Below are 18928 nucleotides of genomic sequence, written 5' to 3' on the forward strand. Positions count from 1 at the left end.
ACAGTATATAGGCACAGGTCGACAGGAGTGAGAGAGGGAAAATGGAAGGAGGGAGGGTAGGGAGAGGGCTGGGAAGGGAGTGAGAGAGAGAGGGGAAGGGAGTGAGGGGAAGGGAGTGAGGGTAGGGAGGGAAGAATTAAAGAAAGATAGAATCAGAGGGATGAAGAGAAAATGAAGGAGGGAGAGAGAGAGACAGAGACAGAGTGGGAGAGAGAGGAGAGACAGAGAAACAGAGAGAGAAACACGGATTTAGCTCTTTAGTGGGTTTGGTAGCATGAAACAAGAGGTGGATTTCCAAAGTCAATTCTCGTCACATATTGAGTGTTTACCTGTATAAACCATATGGGGTAGTCTATGGTTTATATTGATGATATGCAAAGAGTTAAGAAATCAAATTTAGAAGAGATTAAGTATTCACGACGTTTAAACACTTTTGTACACTGCTGCACATACGCAGGATAAAATGAATTGTTTATTCTTCGCTGTCATCAAGTAATTGATAAAATGTAATTAATTATCTTCTCTCTTTACTTATAATACCGTCTGCAATACAGCTACCTGGCTAACAATCGGATTGAACACTTCCCAGCTTTTAGTGCTCTAGAACGTCTCAGAACCATGTAAGTTTCTCTCTCTCTCTTTGATTTCATCAGAACATGAATATTCCTTGTACAGTCAAACCTACTTTCATCAGAACATGAATGTTCCTTGTACAGTCAAACCTACTTTCATCAGAGCATGAATGTTACTTGTACAGTCAAACCTACTTTCATCAGAACATGAATGTTCCTTGTACAGTCAAACATTCTGTTATCAGAACATATATATTCTTTGTACAGTCAAACCTGCTTTCATCAGAACATGAATGTTCCTTGTATAGTCAAACCTACTTTCATCAGAACATGAATGTTCCTTGTACAGTCAAACCTACTTTCATCAAAACATGAATATTCCTTGTACAGTCAAACCTACTTTCATCAGAACATGAATGTTCCTTGTACAGTCAAACCTACTTTCATCAGAACATGAATATTCCTTGTACAGTCAAACATGCTGTAATCAGAACATGAATATTCCTTGTACAGTCAAACCTACTTTCATCAGAACATGAATGCTCCTTATACAGACAAACATGCTGTTATCAGAACATAAATATTCTTTGTACAGTCAAACCTGCTTTCATCAGAACATGAATATTCCTTGTACAGTCAAACATGCTGTTATCAGAACATAAATATTCTTTGTACAGTCAAACCTGCTTTTATCAGAACATGAATGTTCCTTGTACAGTCAAACCTGCTTTCATCAGAACATGAACGTTCCTTGTTCAGTCAAAACTGCTTTTATCAGAACATGAATGTTCCTTGTACAGTCAAACCTGCTGTCATAACCTGCTGTCATCAACCATGACAACATCACTCAACAGCCAATCAAATGAAGTTTTCCTTGAAAGTTATCATTAATGACAAATTTACCACCAATGCTAACTGTTATGCAATGGGTCTTGCTTAAGCCACCACCTCTCTTTAAAGACCACATATTTTCGTTTCCCTTGGAAGTGGTTACTCATTGAAACCTGTGTTAAAAGAACCTGTACATGAAAACCACCCGCCTTTAAAGATAAGGTTGAGTTCTGGGAAGAGGTGAAAAATAATTTGTGAGCGTTATCATTCTTATTATGCAAGTGTGGAAGAACATCAGATGAGACATTTTCCCTGAAAAGAATGACTCTTCAAATGCCTTCATATTCAAAATATGTCATGTAAAATCGTAAAACTCGGGGATGGGATTTGTACGCCACGTGTTCGTGTAGTCCCATATACATCTTTCTGTGTACAGTGTTTGTAACTTTACCAAGACTTGGCCAAATTTCTTATCATTTTGATGATTCCAGAACCTTGCAATACACACAAATTCTTATATGCTAGATGATAAACCTTTTCTGGTCGATTCCACACCGTTTCTTTCACAATGCAATCGCATGACCAGAACTCAACTTCATCTTTAAAGACCACATTTCATGTCTCCTTCGAGTAGTCTTTATATACAGTTTTCACTGTATCTATATTAAAATTTAAAATGCCCATACCATTTTTAGACATATAACTCTATCAATAATTATAACAATATCAATGTTTTTCCTACCCATTGTAATTTTGATTTAGAATTTATGAGTAATCATTGTGGTGCTAGATTGATATCCTTCATTACTGTATATTCTATTATGACTCTATTGATGTACATGCAAATCACTATATAACTATGCATGTATAGCTATTGAATACATGAATATGAATTTGGAACATATGAATAAGCATTATGGCTATGTTAGCATCAATTGAAATAATTGCATGCATGTATGCCCTGACTACTTTTGTCATTTAATTACTTTTAAAATGTGACTGTATATCAAATAGCAAAATCAATGTGAATTTGAATTTTGAGGTTGTGACTTAAAGGTACTATGTCCCATTTGCAGGCCAAAAATGAAAAGGTTAAATTCCAGTTAGAACTTCCCTCAAAACGAAAGGGCTTAAAAATGTCTTTGAGTGGGAAATAATGACCATTAGTTGTCGAATCGACTTTAGTGATTGCAATCACTAAAGTAATGGTCAGATTTTCAGACCCTTGTACCGAATGGCTGCGTTTAATTTTGGCCATTACAAGAATTGGATTACTGATGTAAACAAACGCTCATGTACCCTTTATAGCTCGTTTTATGTATGTTATTACCGAAGAAAAAAAAGATGTCAGTCAGTCACTCAATATGGGTCTGATAGTAAAGTCTAGAAAGTAAGCGGGTTTCCTTGCATAATTTGAATATTAGGACACTGCTAACGTTTAAATTTCACAGATAGGAGATGCGTGACATGTTTATAATTCCTGCAAAGTTCTGCAGAATTTGATGTTGGCTCCAAATGGAACATAGTATCTTTGAAAGAACGTTTTTCTCAACTGATTTGTACCAAAGTACTTGCTTAGCTGTGTAAGGGGTTATAGGCTCGACTAGAGCATGTGGTATTATCTAGCCCCTTTTACCAACCAATAGTTTCTCTTCTTGTATATGGAAACACATTGTATGAAATGTATAACTGTGTTGCTGTTGGTAAATCAAATCAAATCATATCAATGTACTGCAATGATATGATTACGTTGTGTGTACAGGCATTTTCACATTTAGACTAAACGAATATACAATTATGAATATAATCCTATATGTTGGTTTACTTAAATATCTTTGCGGATAACATGAAACATTTCAGTGAAAATATACTTGTATTTGGCGTGAAATCATAGTCTAAAATTAGTTGTTAAAGATGCTTTATTCTTATACATTTATTAACATATTGTGTAGTATTTTGTACAGTAGGCCTACATAGAAGTAGACAAAACTCTACATTACAAGAGCTGCATTAATGTATAACTGTTATTTGATAGATCATTGTCTGCCAATCAGATCAGAACGCTGGGACAGAATGCTTTTAGTCAGCTTGATATTGAGAGAGTCTCGTCAGTGTAAGTATGATCTCGTCTTTCTTAGTCAGATCTCAAAATTGTTTTATTTATTTATGTAAAAATATTTACTGATCAAAATTATTTGTGGCCAGATGGCCAAATTGCAGATTCTGTTATAATCGTGATAGATCAAATGGGTACATGAACTGATAACACATACATACATACATCAGGGGTGGATATAGATTTTTGCTAATGGAGGGGTGTTGGCCCCTGGTGGATCCAGGATTTTCGAAGAGAGGGGGGGGGGGGACGAAATTTGAAAATCGACTATCAACAAAACATCTGACCCACCAAGAACTCTGACTGAATACTGTACATGAATACTCCTTCTTTCAGTATCTAGCTGTCACATAGATTTCTCGTCCCCAAATCTAAGGAGGAGAATCTGCCATAATGGCTTTTCTGAATACTCTCTTTACCATCATGAAAGTCCAAAGTATTATTTTGTTATGTAATTAGCAAGGGACCTAGGAAAATAACAACAAAGCTTGGAGCGTGTTACATCATGTAACAAAAATATCAGAACAATCTGATACAGTCTAACTGAATACTCCATAGCAAACAAAAAACGTGCCTGCCGCAGACCTGCCGCAGACTTCCCGCATACTCTTTATCATGAATGTTCACGAATTTTATATAAATAGACCTACTGCATACTTGCCGCCAACTTGCCGCATTCTAGCAGCAGACCTGTGGCAACATAAGGGACTTTTAGATTTGCGTGGACTGATACGTGTGACGTCCATTCAAGGCAATGCATTAAAAGGACGTCGATCGTAGCAATCCCCATTGTCTTCGTGCGAATCTAAAAGTCCCTATTGCTGCATACTTTGACGCATACTCTTTCATATCCACCCGAGTTTTCGGCAAGGTGTACTGAATAATAACCCGAATAATCACTTTTCAATCGATTCTGCAGGGACCTATCAAACAACAACCTAGCTTGCAGCTGTAACATCTATCTCTCAGTCTACGCCATCAAAGATCAAGTGACCGGAGGAGAATGTTCCACACCGGACAGTCTGACCGGTACACTCCTAGCGTCATCGCGGTCCGCATCGCCAGACTACTTCCTAAATCAAGGGGACTACTTGTTCTATTGTAGTGAGTAGTTGTTTCCAAATAGGCCGGTTTACTGACATATTTTAATTTATGGATGTTTTCTGCCGGCGATCTATAGTGACGAGTTATTCCATTAACCTGTAATTGACGAATGAAGTACAATACTCGGGTTTCAGTCTACATATGTTGATAGTTGCTATGTCAGACAAGCTCGGGCAAGCTTTAAAGGTACTATGTCCCTTTTGCAGCCAACCTCAAATTCTGTAGAACTTTGCAGGAATTATGAATATGTCATGTATGTCCTATCTGTGAAATTTAAATGTTAGCAGTGTCCTCATATTCAAATTATGCAAGGAAACCCGTTTACTTGCTAGACTTCACTGTCAGACACTATTGAGTGATTGACTGGCTTTTTTCTTCTTTGGTAATAACATACATGAAAAAAGTTGTAAAGGGTACATGACCATTTGTCTACATCAATAACCCACTTCTTGTGATGGCCAAGATTAAACTGATTGAATCTTTGCGCAGCATAAAACGTATGACCATTGGGTACAATTGTTTGAAAATCAAGACTATTACGTTTGGGCTCTATAGCCCTAAAGTCGATTTGACAACTAATAGTCATTATTTTCCCACTTAAAGACATTTTCAAGCCCCACCTTTTTTAGGGAAGTTCTAAATAAGTATTATCTTTCAAATGCAGTTGGAATTTAACTTTTTCATTTTTTGGGCCTGCAAATGGGACATAGTACCTTTAAGCTTGCCAAGAACAACCTTTGTTTAAAAAGTATGCACACAATTTGATTATGTTAACAAACCGGTCTATTGAAGCTTTTCAATACAAACCAGGGGGTGTTTCACAAAGACTATGATCGACTTTAAGTGGGACTTAACTATGACAGGCTGTAAGTGCCACTAGATCCTCTAACCATTCCTGGCTTTGGTTTCTTAAGGGACATACAAAATTATGGTCATAAATCTACAGTATTTACATTTGTTCATTTCATTTATTTTACACATTAAAAACCAGAAAAATATACAAGGTATCAGAATACATTGTACACATTTGACACATAGAGAAAATGAAAAGCAGATACATAAGCATAAAAGAACAATGAAAATCTACATCAGTTAACAAACATCAACATCAAAACATAAAAAGGTAAGTAATGTAGATGGGGCTAGAAACAGCGAAGCTTATCGAGTCTAGCCCGGAAAAATGAAGGGGAAGTCCACCCTGAGAATGTGTGTGGCCAAGTAAAGGTGGAGTCAACCCATCCTCGGGGTGGACTCTCCCTTCAAATGTCTGGTTTTATAATTAGATTAAATTGACCCGATGAAAACATAATTGCGATTTGAAACATAATAATAATTATTTTTAAATTGATATGACTATTTAGAATTGCAAAGATATTGTTTATATTTCAACTTAAATTAATGTAATGATGCAGATTGTTTGAGACTGTCGTCTAAAGTAGACCATACAAGATAACCCTGATACTTAACACTTCTTTGGCCAGTAGCAGTTCTGTAATAAAGGCTATGCAAATTCTTGGAGTTTCGGGTGTTATAGCAATGTTCATCACTGTTGCATCTAAACCACTTTTGAAGCTGATAGTTGATAGTTCATTATTGAAGAAAAAATATCTTAAGATCATAATTGAGACACCAATGGTAAGTGCAACCAGTGGCATGAAAGGCCTGCCATAGTTAAGTCGGATTTAAAGTCGAGCTTAGTCTTTGTAAAACACTCTTCAGACCACATAATATAGGTTTTGGAGAATTCTAGTTAACATGTAAATTATTCATATCCCTTGTTAATTAGATGTTTTTTTGTGTTTATGTAACTCAAGAATGAAAGGTTGACTGGTTGAATTGAGGCCTTTGTTGAATATTTTTAGATGTAACCTTTGATATATCACATTCTCAAAGAAACATAAATCAGGACAAATCAATGTTCACATACTTAAACAAATTTAGTTGTTAATTGGATGTATGAATATTGAGGTTGTGTATAAAACCCCGTTTTCACTCACTTCCTAGACTGATCCAGGCTAAAAAAAAAACATCATCTTGATTATCATTGACATGACATTTTTCCAACATATTTATTTTAGGGAATAATTTTCAAACATACAGAAAAAGCCAAAAGTTTGGAAATACCTGGGCAACTCCAGTCACAATAATTACATACCAATCATAAAATCTAAAAACATCTTAAAAAATATTTGTGCTTAAAAAAAAAGGATATCAAGACAAACATTGTTATACTTTTAAGCCCAGTGAGTAATTCGTAATTAGAGAAGAAGAATATCGCAATTAGTAACCCTAAATTGTCCATGTATCTAGCCAATCTGTGAAAAAAATTAAAAGAAGCTAATTTCAACTGATTTGGGTAAATATGGGTATGGACAACTACCAAAAATAAGGGAGGAGGTATGGGGGTTGGGGAGAATTTGTTATTAGAGGTCAAAGGTCATTGACTCCTGTCTAAATCACACCCCAAAAAAATTCATTAACAAAATATGGTAAATGGATGATCGTGGTGTCAAAATGCACAGAATTACAAAAGAAGATGACAAAAAATAACTACTGACCCATAGATTAAAATCCTGACCTCCGAAAATGAGGTCAACGGTCAAAAATAGACGTTTTATCACTAAAATGTCATATTAGTAACCGGAAAATGACCATATTATATAGCAATGAGCAGAAACAAATCGCAGAGGCTAATTTTAACTTATTGTGGCGGGTATGGGGTTATTATTTATTCCAAGACCAGAGGGGGAGGGGTACATTTTCTTTCTGACGGTGTCATTTCCTTATAAAGATGGAGTAAATTACAATTTATTCAAACATCTTGATCTTCCTCCTCTGCTGTCATTGACTTCACGATGCCAGACTTTGTGGCCCTATACCTCACGCGAACAGGTAGCACCACCTCAAGGTTAAAGGGCACTTGCTCGCTCACAAAGAGTCCACATCCTATTTTTGAGAATAACCTCGATAGGATATCTGAAAATGAACGAAAATTACATTTAAAAAACACTATACATATTAAATAAATTTAGCAATCATCACCACAAATGATAAATAAGGACCATTTCTCATACATCACAGCTACGTGAAATATTCAGTCTTAATAGCAGTGCCAGGAAATTCATGCCAATCACAAAAATATATCTCATGACACACACTTTTCGATTTCTCAAATATCATTTAAGATTTCTTCATCAAATAATACTTATATCATCAAAAAGCTTAAATCGCCCCCCCCCCCCAAAAAAAAAAAACACGCTCTTATTATTCAGCCAAAACACATTAATGGTAAAGGCAAAATAGCAGAGTAAAGAAAATATTCTCAAAAACTGAAGACACGAAGTGGTTTAGAAAATGTGAATAGGCAGAGGGCAACCAATGGAAATGGGCTCACTCCTGTGACCTATAGTAATGTACAGAGCATGTTCACTACGATTCATGCAGTCATCGCCAACATGCATATACAGCATAAAATATTGATTGAGAAATTTGTATTTATAATGTTTTATGCGTTTGTTTTCACTACTTCTGAAATGTAATAATCATACAATAATACCTGAAATTCTGATTTCTGTCACTATCATCAAGATTATTCTGACTTGTAACAAGTCAAAATAACAACAATAACCTATTTACCCCCAAAATAGTAAGCTACGGTGTAACACAGAGCATCACCTATCATCCATGAGCAAACTAATTGATAGGATTATAAATAACAGGCTTTTTCCATGTTTGCTATCTCATGATCATTCAGCATTCATCTGTCAAAATACAGGTTGTCAAATGAGCTCAATAAAATCCATGCAAAAGTGTACCTGACTGACCAGTTTCATGAGCTTAAAACAAAAACAGACAAGCAGCATAATATTTATATTATAAAACAAATATCAAGATTTTTGCATGCAAAATATTATTTAAGGCCTCCTTCAAAACCAACAATTTCCAAAAATATATTACAATTGTTATGACCTCCATAAAAACAAATTTGAAACTTTTCAAACTTAACTTTGTCTTTAGATTCTTTCTCTCTATGCTCTTCTGACATCCACATTGATACATGTATTTCCATATGATATTATTCATGTTTATTTGCAGCAGCAGCAGCTCAAATGTTATAACAAAAAATGTCAATGCAAGCAGTCACGACTTAATTCCGTTAAATCATATGAAGAAATATTTTAAAATAGTGAAAACATCCATACCTATTCTTAGTGTCTCCAATGCCGATGATCTCCCCTTGGTCTTCTGTAAATGAGTATATCTGAAAAATAAAGAAATTAGGAACAAATATGTTTTAAAAGACACATTAAATAACACCATATTCATACAAGGAAAGGATAAAGCTACGGTCACAAAGGTTCGTACGAACGATTATTTCGTACGAATCTCCTTGTTTTTCCATTGTCTTCCCGAATTTCCATTGTCTGAAAATCGTTCGTACGGCGTTCGTAGCAATTCGTAATGGCATTTGTGACCGAGGCTTTAAGGAAAAGATGTGGAAAGGTGCCCCAAAAAATTCAAATAAAACAACAGTCTTGGGTCAAAAAGCTACAGTATGTGTTATATCAAACATCCTTACCAATCAAAAGTTTCTCAAGACCCTAATTAGAATGAAAACAAAAAAATGAAGCTGCGACCATGAAAATCTCAGAATATGTAGTTGTGATATGTAATTTCCGAACGGGAACAACTAATCGGTAGACTTTAGTCAAGAAACATTGTTGTATAGCTTAATTTATATCTTGACCTTGAGAGGGAGCTATACAACATAAAGAGTTTAATATTTACAATTTCATAACTTTAGACTCGATTTCAACCGCGACAACGATCACTGAATATTGTAGGACTGCATATGCGTCCAATATGTTCATTCGAACCAAATTCATGACCCCATACCAAAACTTTGTATTACCTTAAAATATGTCAATACTCAAAGACAATTTACTCTTAATGTCGACTAAGATAAAGCTTAAAGCAAGAGAGTATGTTTGGGACTAAATATTCATGATTTAATAATAATAGCTGTTATTCGCGCAGGGAAGCCATTTAAGGTTTAAGCTTTATCTAAGTCGACATTAAGAGTAAATTGTCTTTGAGAATTGACATATTTTAAGGTAATACAAAGTTTTGGTATGGGGTCATGAATTTGGGGAATGTGCATTTCACAAGGAGTGATTCAATGTTTAATCAATCTGGTAATTCCGCAACCTTAATGCAAACAAAAATTTTAGGTATAGCATCATCCTTTCCAAATTACTTTCACATATTTTTTTGTCGACTCAATATCATTAAAAAGACACAAGTTAGAACTGCAATGCTTATAAAACAAAAATGCAAAAAGTATTACAAAAAAAAAAACAGTCCTAGTTCATGTCAAAACAATCCAATTAACCTTGCTTTTTTTTATAATGTCACATTTAATTTGACTTTTCCTCTACAGAACATGTATTTTTTACCGAAAGAAATAAAGAATAATTATCAAAATATAGCAAAACCTACCTCCACACTAGTAGAGGGAGTCGAAGATAGTCTCCTTTCTTCTTTGATTAGAGCCGTGATTGACACCTTCTTAGTGATAGAGTAATCTCTTATTGCCGCCTCGCCCCACAGCACCACCTTCCATGCTGCTTTCACCCCCTTCTATTTGGATGGACCTCCTCGAGTATTCGGGTGTCGTTACATACCCTCCTACCTAACTATATATCAAGATGAATAATAAAAACAAATTATAATGAAAATAATACTTACCCCACATTATTACCCGTATCAGACATCTGAGCTGGTCATTTACAAAACCGTATTGCCCTAGTTTTCACTAGCAGGGGGACCGGAGGGGTATAATCTTTGTATTTTCCTTGGTCTCCCTGCGCGTATTGACTTTGCGTGTAGAGACGAGTGAAAATATACCTTGGTATTTTCCACGGTCTCGCGTCCGATCCGGGCATCTTCATTGCGCATCTATTATGCGTACGAGAACCTGTATACTTTGCGCGCACTCTATTGTGACGTAATAATCACACCAAATACACACTGTTTGCAGTGTATCGAAAATTTTGTCAAGCACTGGATGCACAGTGTTGGTTTGACAAAGTTTGTTCAGTTCTTGAGATTGTCATGGTGGATTTCTGTATTTGCTCTAGATGTCTGATTTGGATAACAATAAAAATATTGACTGGCTTTACTTTCGGGGGATATCAGAAATATTGACCGCGCTAAGACCATATTGCCCTCGTCTTTCGACTCGGGGCAATATGATCTGAGCTTGGTCAATATTTCTGATATACCCCTCAAGGCCAGTCAATATTATATAATTATTTAACAACATCATTTATAACTGAATAACTCTACATTTGCAGCGTTAAGCTGTACATAGAAATCCACACAAAATATAACTTTAAACTCAACAAATTTTGAAAAGCATAGCGTTGAATGTTTGTTTCAATTTGATGTAGAATATCAAAGTTACAACATTTCTATGATCCATAATATCAAGTTATTATCAACAGCATGCAAATAAGTGAGTTATAAATAATACCACACACTTACATTTTCTTATGTTCAGAGTGTATTATTATATTTAATTTCAAATATTTCATATTTTCCTACAATAATGTTAGTATACTGTTTCATTCCAGATGAATTTTAGAGAGTTACCATCAATGTCACTTAGTATGCTACAATAAGAAGCTTCTGGATTATCTAATGTAGACAAATTTTGAAATGTCTTAATATCACCGAAAAGTGACAAAAGTGAGCAAGTAATCTGATGTTATGACCTGACATATTTCCATATGCTGCCAACGTCATGCATATTCATTGTTCCTATTATAGCCTAATAGGCCATTTTCGTAATGTAACCAAATTTAATGCATAAGTATTTCAATAGACAGAATCCGAACTGCATACTTTATTTTTTCCAGATAGGACAAACATTATGGCTTGACGTACCTAGCAACACTTAATATATGCAGTTTGCATTCTGACTATTGAAATACTATTATTATTATCAGGTGAATGAAATAATTTGCATTGAGGCACTTCACAAAGATTTATGCATTAAAATTAATTACATTACGAAAATTTCCTATTCATTAGAACTTATTTGTTAACGCGTCTATTTAAATGTATGCATGGTATTTATATTCAAACTACGGTCTTCAGACAATCCATGCACAGTGCACTTTTCGTGGCCAGGTATTTGGGTTTTATGCAGTGACCATATTATGCACACAAATTTGTCTGCCACTGGCTGCTCCCCAATCACTACAAAAGAAATACATGAAAAGACATTTATTACAGAGTGTAACATGGGCGATTCAACAATTACAGTTTCTACAAGCAGCCGCCTGGTTCTACTTTTATCATAATCGCTAACAGGGACTTTTAGATTTGCGTGGACTGATACGTGTGACGTCCATTCAAGCCAGTGCTATAAAAGGACGTCGATCGTCGCAATCCCCATTGTCTTCGTGCGAATCTAAAAGTCCCTATTATCACCTCAAAAACTGCCTGTATTGTAAGAAAATTCGTTTACATTCGTAATGACCTGAAAGAAATGGAGCAAAAAATACAAACAAATTATACTCACAACAATCGCAACAAAAACACGAACAATAAAAATGATAATAATCCACATGTTCAGGTAGGCCTACATAACATTTTCAAAAATTATACAAAAACAAATCAAATACACGTTCAGCAAAAAATCTATATCGACATGAACATATTAAATACAAGGAGTACTATTCAAGCTGATCTGATCTGCTATTTTTGTAAATTGTAATTTGCTGTATGTTGGAGGCTTGCCGAATAAAAATCAATCAATCAACCAATCTATTATTATATATACTAGTAGGTTTAGCATTGGGTTTACTTACGGGGTAGTTCAACACGTTTGTGATAATATCTCGTGTCTTCACACTGGCAAGTCAATCATTCCTTGCCTCATTTTTTTCATCCGTGACGTTGCTATTAATGTAGAGGCGAACAAAATGAGCACCATCATCACGTGCAGATCCACTCTGATTCTCTAGGCCACTCCCTCCTTTTCCAGCCTCTGATGATGATCCGCCCCCATTACCATCCCTGATATTATCTTTTCACTTTGTCTCTTTCTAATACTTAACTTTTCAGCCACGACGATTTCAATAGTACAGAACAAATTTGAGACAGCCATTTCTCGTAATGCACGTGCTCTAACTATGATATGCTTTATACTTTCATTATGGCCCTACTACAGATTGACTAATAATGAGAATCTATCTTTGATCACATGACCACCGCCACCTGATAATGTGAATGTTGATGGGACATTCATTTGATGCACAATGTTGATTATGTAATCACGCATCATCACAGACAAAGGAACTTTTACAATGGGCCATTTTCGTAATGTAACCAAATTTAATGCATAAGTCTTTGTGAAGTGCCTCAATACAAATCATTTCATTCACCTGATAAGAATAATTGCTTTTCAATAGACATAATTCAATCTGCATACATTAGTTTTTGCCAGGTTGGACTAACATTATGGCTTGACCTACCTAGCAACACTTGATATATATATATAGTTCGCATCCTGACTATTGAATTACTATTATTCTTATCAGGTGAATGACATAATTTGTATTGAGGCACTTCACAAAGACATGTGCATTAAATTTGATTACATTACGAAAATGGTCTATTCTTTAGATTCTTTTCGCTGGGCCAGGGTCCAGAGTGTAGTTTCAGGAAAAGTATAGTGATTTAAGACCAGTTAGAGGAGCACTATATATGTCTTTCGGTATTAAGAGCAAATGTCGACAGAGCAAATGTCAGTAGAAAAATGTCGAACCAAAATATGAACTTGTCTTCTTCCCCCCGGCCTCCAGCTCCCTCTGACATCAATGTGACTGCCCCAGCGTTTGAGCAGATCTTGGTTGAGTGGTTGGCACCAGACATCCTGTACCCACCTCACATGAACCTAACTAATAGCACAGAGTGGTGAGTTTCATTGACATTGTCCTTCAGGTCTCATGAAGGTCATTGACTACCAAGGTCATATGACTTTATGACATTCTATTCTCCATCCCTTTTGCTAAAGTACAATTTGCAGTAGTATAGTCAGTGCACCTGTACCCACCTTACACAAACCAAACTGTTTTCTAATAGCACAGAGTGGTGAGTGTCATTGACATTGTCCTTCAGGTCTCACGAAGGTCATTGACTACCAAGGTCATATGACCTTTAATATGTCATTATATTCTCCGACCTTTTTGCTAATGTACAATTTGCAGTCTATATACATGCCTTATGAAGATTAAAGAATTATGTGGGATTAAAAAAAGGTTTACATTTGTGTTTGTTTCCCTTTTTCCTTATCTAATGTCATATTTGTAAAGGTATCACATTTCAACATGCTGCAAAGTACATGTTTTGGGGGCACATGATCTTTTTACGATAGGACAATGCTCATCTTTTATCTCACCCTTCTGTTTTGCTCCCCTTCTTTCCTTTAACTTCCTTCTCTAGCTATCACCCCTTTCTGTCTCTGTATATATATATATATATATATTGCTATTTCTCTCCCTCTCTCTCTCTCTCTCTCTCTATTTATCTCTATTTATCTATCTCACTCTCCCTTTATCTCTTCTCTCTAATTTTCTTTCTCTCGTTATCTCTCTCTCTCTCTCTCTCTATTTCTCTTTCTTTCTCTCTGTCCCTCCCTTTCACTCTCGATGTCTCTTTTTGTGTATATATATTCAACGCATTTAATTTCCCTCTTATACTCCCTCCCTCTCAGGTCCTATGTAATCAATTGCACCAGTAACAATGCCTTTGCTCTCCACCCCTCTCTCTCATTCTCTGTCACTTTCTCTGTCTTGCTATCTATATATATCATAATTTACATGCATTTAATTTCTCTCTGTGTGTCTCCCTCCCCTGTTAGGTAATCCATTCCACTGGTGCCAATGCCCCTACTGCTCTCCTCCTCTCTCTCTCTCTCTCTTTGTCTTGCTTTTCTATAATACACCGTATGCAATTAATTTCTCTCTCCTTCCCTCTCAGGTCCTATGTCATCAACTGCACCAGTGCCAATGCCCCTACCATCACAGGCCTTATCGGCAACACAACGGATCTTAGCATCCTCTTTGAGTCGGACGACGGTGTCCAGCATGGAACAGACTACATCTGTACCATCAGACTAACATATTTAGGCAATACCAGCGTTGAGGGGCGGGGCATACCTATAACAACACTAGAAAATATCGGTAAGTGTATTCCTGATTGGTATCAAGTTTGTTTTATGCAGAGTTTTTCTAGTCTAATATTGATCGAGTCTTACTGCGGCACTAATGTCTGGCAAGACAATTATCTGCATCTGCTTCTCTCCACCCAGGTGTAGTAAATGGGTACCTGTTGGAAGTTATTTATTGAATGCTTTTATTGCCTATTTTGAGCAACATGATATAACCTGTGACCCGTCATGCATGGATGCGCAAGTCACAACTATCTCTCTCTCAATATGCTATGAGATCCATGCACTCACCAGAGCCCTTTTTATGCCTCCGCCACGAAGTGGCCGGAGACATAATGCTATCGGGTCGTCCATCCGTCCGTACGTCCTGTTCTTGTGAACCCGTTATCTCAAGAACCGATTGATGGATTCCTGCCAAACTTGGATCATGTATGTATCTTCATGTCTTGCAGAGACAATGAACTGATTAAATATATTAGGGTCACGGGGTCAAAGGTCGCAGGGCTCATTCTGTATGCAAACATAACTTATGATCACATTATAATTAGAACCAATTGACGAATTACCATCAAACTCAAGACATGAATGTATCTTGCAGAGCAATAAACTGATTAGATTTTAGGGTCAAAGTTCGAAGGTTTTGTGGCTCATTATGTATGCAAACATAGGTTGTGAACGTATTATCATGAGAATCGACGGATGGATTACTATCAAACTTCTTCGATCAATGACCTCGTTCAATGACCTCAATATTTTAAAGTGACTAATGTGACATTTCTTTGCTAACACATTAATTTTGTTGCTGTATTTGCTATTTTTGCTTGTTTCACTCTCCTTGCCCATCTATTATTATTTTTACGTCATTCACCATTGCAACCACTTCAATCAAATGTTAGTTGTATTTATGGGAACCTATAATCTACAAGCTGAGCTTTTCAATAGGTTCCTCAAATTTCACCCTGTATAACCTACTATTCAATACAACTAATTTCGACGTCTTTTCAAAGAATTGATTATATGATGTGACACCTTTAGTATATTTCATATACATTCTAATGTTGTCAATTATGTGATTTCTTTTTTGTGAAATGTGAAACAAAATAAACTTGAACTTGAAACTTGATTTTTAAAAGTTGCTTCTGTTTTGGTTTATGAAATCGCTCTATAAGGCGGAGGCATTATTTTTGACTGCGAGCAATCGATGATCCATCTAATTAGCTCGTTCTCCACCCCTCTGTAGCCTTCTTCATTATGTCATATGATTTTTCACGTATCAAGTCTGACACTATCCCAATTATTTGACTTTTTCTATCTTCCATTCCATCCCAACAGTAGGAGAAGATGTTTTCTCCTTTTTTATATTAAAGGTATCACTGTAGAGCTGTCGTGGACGAGTGGATATGTCACCGGAGTGTGGATTTCAAGGTCCGCGGTTCAAGTCCCAACGCGGCACTAATGTCCGGCCTTTGGCAAGACATTGATCTACATTTACCACTCTCCACCCAGGTGTTAAATGGGTACCCGGTAGGATGCCAAAGCTAATGTGCTTAGATTAGCAAGTGTGCACTTGTAAAAATGACGCTCCCCAGGGAGTGGAAAATGTGCGTACATTGTGTGCGGGTAAGCCTGAATCCGATGACTGGGGTAATAATATGATTGCAGGGCCCTCAGGGAAAACAGTATGAATACTGATGAGGCTACCCTGTGTAAACAAACATATTTTTATTATCATTTACTTCATTGAAATCTCCCCCTTTTCTAACGAACTTTCATCATTCATTCCTCAGCTTCTACCAACCTCACCAAGTCAGAAGGAATGGACATTTCACTGCAGATCCTCTATTATGACTTTAGGTACGTAGTATTTATGTACAATACACTTTTAATTTGCTGGGACCGCAACAAATAGTATGACATATATGCAAAATTCAACTAAGGAAGCGTCAAGTTTTACATTTTCTGCATAGCTTGGTTAAAAACATTGAATCGACTTCATGAAAATTTGATTTGTGCGACTTCGAGTTAAGCAGAGTTAACTGTATTATTTTGATATTTATTATTGCATCACAAAGGCTGAGAATATGTTGAATGAGGGTGACAAAGAAAGAGAGAGTGTACGGAAGAGGGAGAGAGAGAGGGGGTGAGCCGGAGGAGGGGAGATGGAGTACGGATGCGAGAGAGAGGGGAATACTCAAGTATTAACACATTGAGTGATGATAAGAGATGAAAGGGGTGGAGTGTGTGTATGATGTGGAAGGGCTTGAGATAGAGAGAGAGATACACTGAGAATGAACTGGAAGAGCAGATATAAGAAACCAAACAAGAGAGAGACAGAGAGAGAGAGAGATATATAGAAACAGACAGAGAGAACATGCTTCCAGCAAATTTAGTGCACGCTGACAGTCCAGAGAACTTCCAGGGACCAGGGTATGTGAGTTAAAACACCTCCCTGCAGGGACTACTTCCGAAGCATCTAATGCCTTTTTCCCATACAAAATCAATTGTCTTTCTCACACGGTTTACAATCTTTAGATCATCTTCATGATAAGATGCATAGCCCTTTGAAGATTACCAGAAGAAGAAGAAAAAGAGAGACAGAGAGAAAGGCAGAGAGGAAGAGCGACAAAAATAGAGAAAAAGAGACAGAGAAGGAGAGACAAAGAAAGGGAGATAGAGAGACAGAGAGACAGAGAGACAGAGTGAGACAAAGAGAGAGAGACAAAGAGAGACAAAGAGAGGCAGATGGAAGCAGAGAGAGAGAGAGAGAGAGCAAGAAATTCCACAATCCCCCATGGAATTAATATTGTTTTGTCATTCCATCTATAGTGCCACTTTGTAGATTACCAGAAGAATAAGATCGATATACAAAGAAAAAGAAAAACAGAGAGAGGCGAGAGAAAGAGAGAGGCAGATAGAAACAGAGAGAGAAAGAGAGAGAGAAAGAGAGAATGGGAGAGAGAGAAAGAATTTACACCATCCACCATGGAATTAATATTGTTTCATCATTCCATCTATAATGCCACTGAACATGAAGAAGAAGAAGAAGAAGAAGAAGAAGAAGAAGAAGAAGAAGAAGAAGAAGAAAAAGAAAAAGAGAGAGAGAGGAGGAAGAAGAAGAAGAGAGACAGAGAGAGGCAGAGTCAAAGAGAGATAAAGTGAGGCAGAGGGAAAGAGAGACAAAGAGAGACAAAGAGAGGCAGATAGAAGCAGAGAGAGAGACAGAGAGACAGAGAGAGAGAGAGAAAGAATTTCCACCATCCACCATGGAATTAATATTGTTTCATCATTCCATCTATAATGCCACTGAACATGAAGAAGAAGAAGAAGAAGAAGAAGAAGAAAAAGAAAAAGAGAGAGAGAGGAGGAAGAAGAAGAAGAAGAGAGACAGAGAGAGGCAGAGGGAAAGAGAGATAAAGAGAGGCAGAGGGAAAGAGAGACAAAGAGAGACAAAGAGAGGCAGATAGAAGCAGAGAGAGAGAGACAGAGAGAGAGAGAGAAAGAAAGAATTTCCACCATCCACCATGGAATTAATATCTTTTTGTCATTCCATCTATAGTGCCACTGAAGATGATTTCGATTACGCCACCAAAACCTTAAAGACCACGCCTACTTATGTCGACAGCCCTTTTCCTGCTTGGCTGCGAGAATCGGACGTCCCGTCCAACGACACCTTCTCAGACTGGTTCCGGAATGTGGATAATAACTACGTGTTTGAGACCAACATTGTCATTCCCTGGCTGAATACATCATCTATTTATGATCCCATTAATAGGTATGTACTATAACAACTTTTTATTGCAATAAAGATCATACAGTATATTCATTTATTTTTAGATACATGTTACTATTCATAGCATAATTTTTCATAAATGCATAACAATATGCATACAGCACTATAAGTCTACTATATCAGTTTAGAGTATTCAAATTTTAGTCTTAGAATTGCAATCATTTTGTTCAAACGAAATACCTCAACACCTCACCTGGGTTGAGTGTGGCAAATGAAGATTAATTTCCTGTCAAAGGATGTTAGGGCTGTAGCAGGTATTTGAACCATGAACCTTG

At 36.5% G+C, this 18928-nt stretch overlaps 1 protein-coding gene across 1 annotated transcript; it reads left to right on the forward strand.

Annotated features, from left to right (window-relative positions):
• The first annotated feature begins 2767 nt into the window (after positions 1–2767).
• LOC105437952 lies at positions 2768–18648 on the forward strand. Its single transcript, XM_030993897.1, has 6 exons — positions 2768–2793; positions 4439–4623; positions 13497–13608; positions 14674–14876; positions 16651–16717; positions 18420–18648. The coding sequence occupies exons 1-6, from the start codon at positions 2768–2770 to the stop codon at positions 18646–18648; spliced, it is 822 nt and encodes a 273-aa protein (XP_030849757.1).
• Positions 18649–18928: the final 280 nt, after the last annotated feature.

Source organism: Strongylocentrotus purpuratus, unplaced genomic scaffold, assembly GCF_000002235.5.
Source record: "Strongylocentrotus purpuratus isolate Spur 01 unplaced genomic scaffold, Spur_5.0 spur5_scaffold_20, whole genome shotgun sequence".
In the NCBI taxonomy this organism is placed as follows: Eukaryota; Metazoa; Echinodermata; class Echinoidea; order Camarodonta; family Strongylocentrotidae; genus Strongylocentrotus; species Strongylocentrotus purpuratus.

Coding starts and splice junctions, on each gene's coding strand:
- LOC105437952 (XM_030993897.1), top strand. CDS start 2,768: ATGGGTCTGATAGTAAAGTCTAGAAA. Junction 13,609..14,673: donor CTAACTAATAGCACAGAGTG/GTGAGTTTCATT, acceptor CTTCCCTCTCAG/GTCCTATGTCATCAACTGCA. Junction 16,718..18,419: donor ATCCTCTATTATGACTTTAG/GTACGTAGTATT, acceptor TTCCATCTATAG/TGCCACTGAAGATGATTTCG.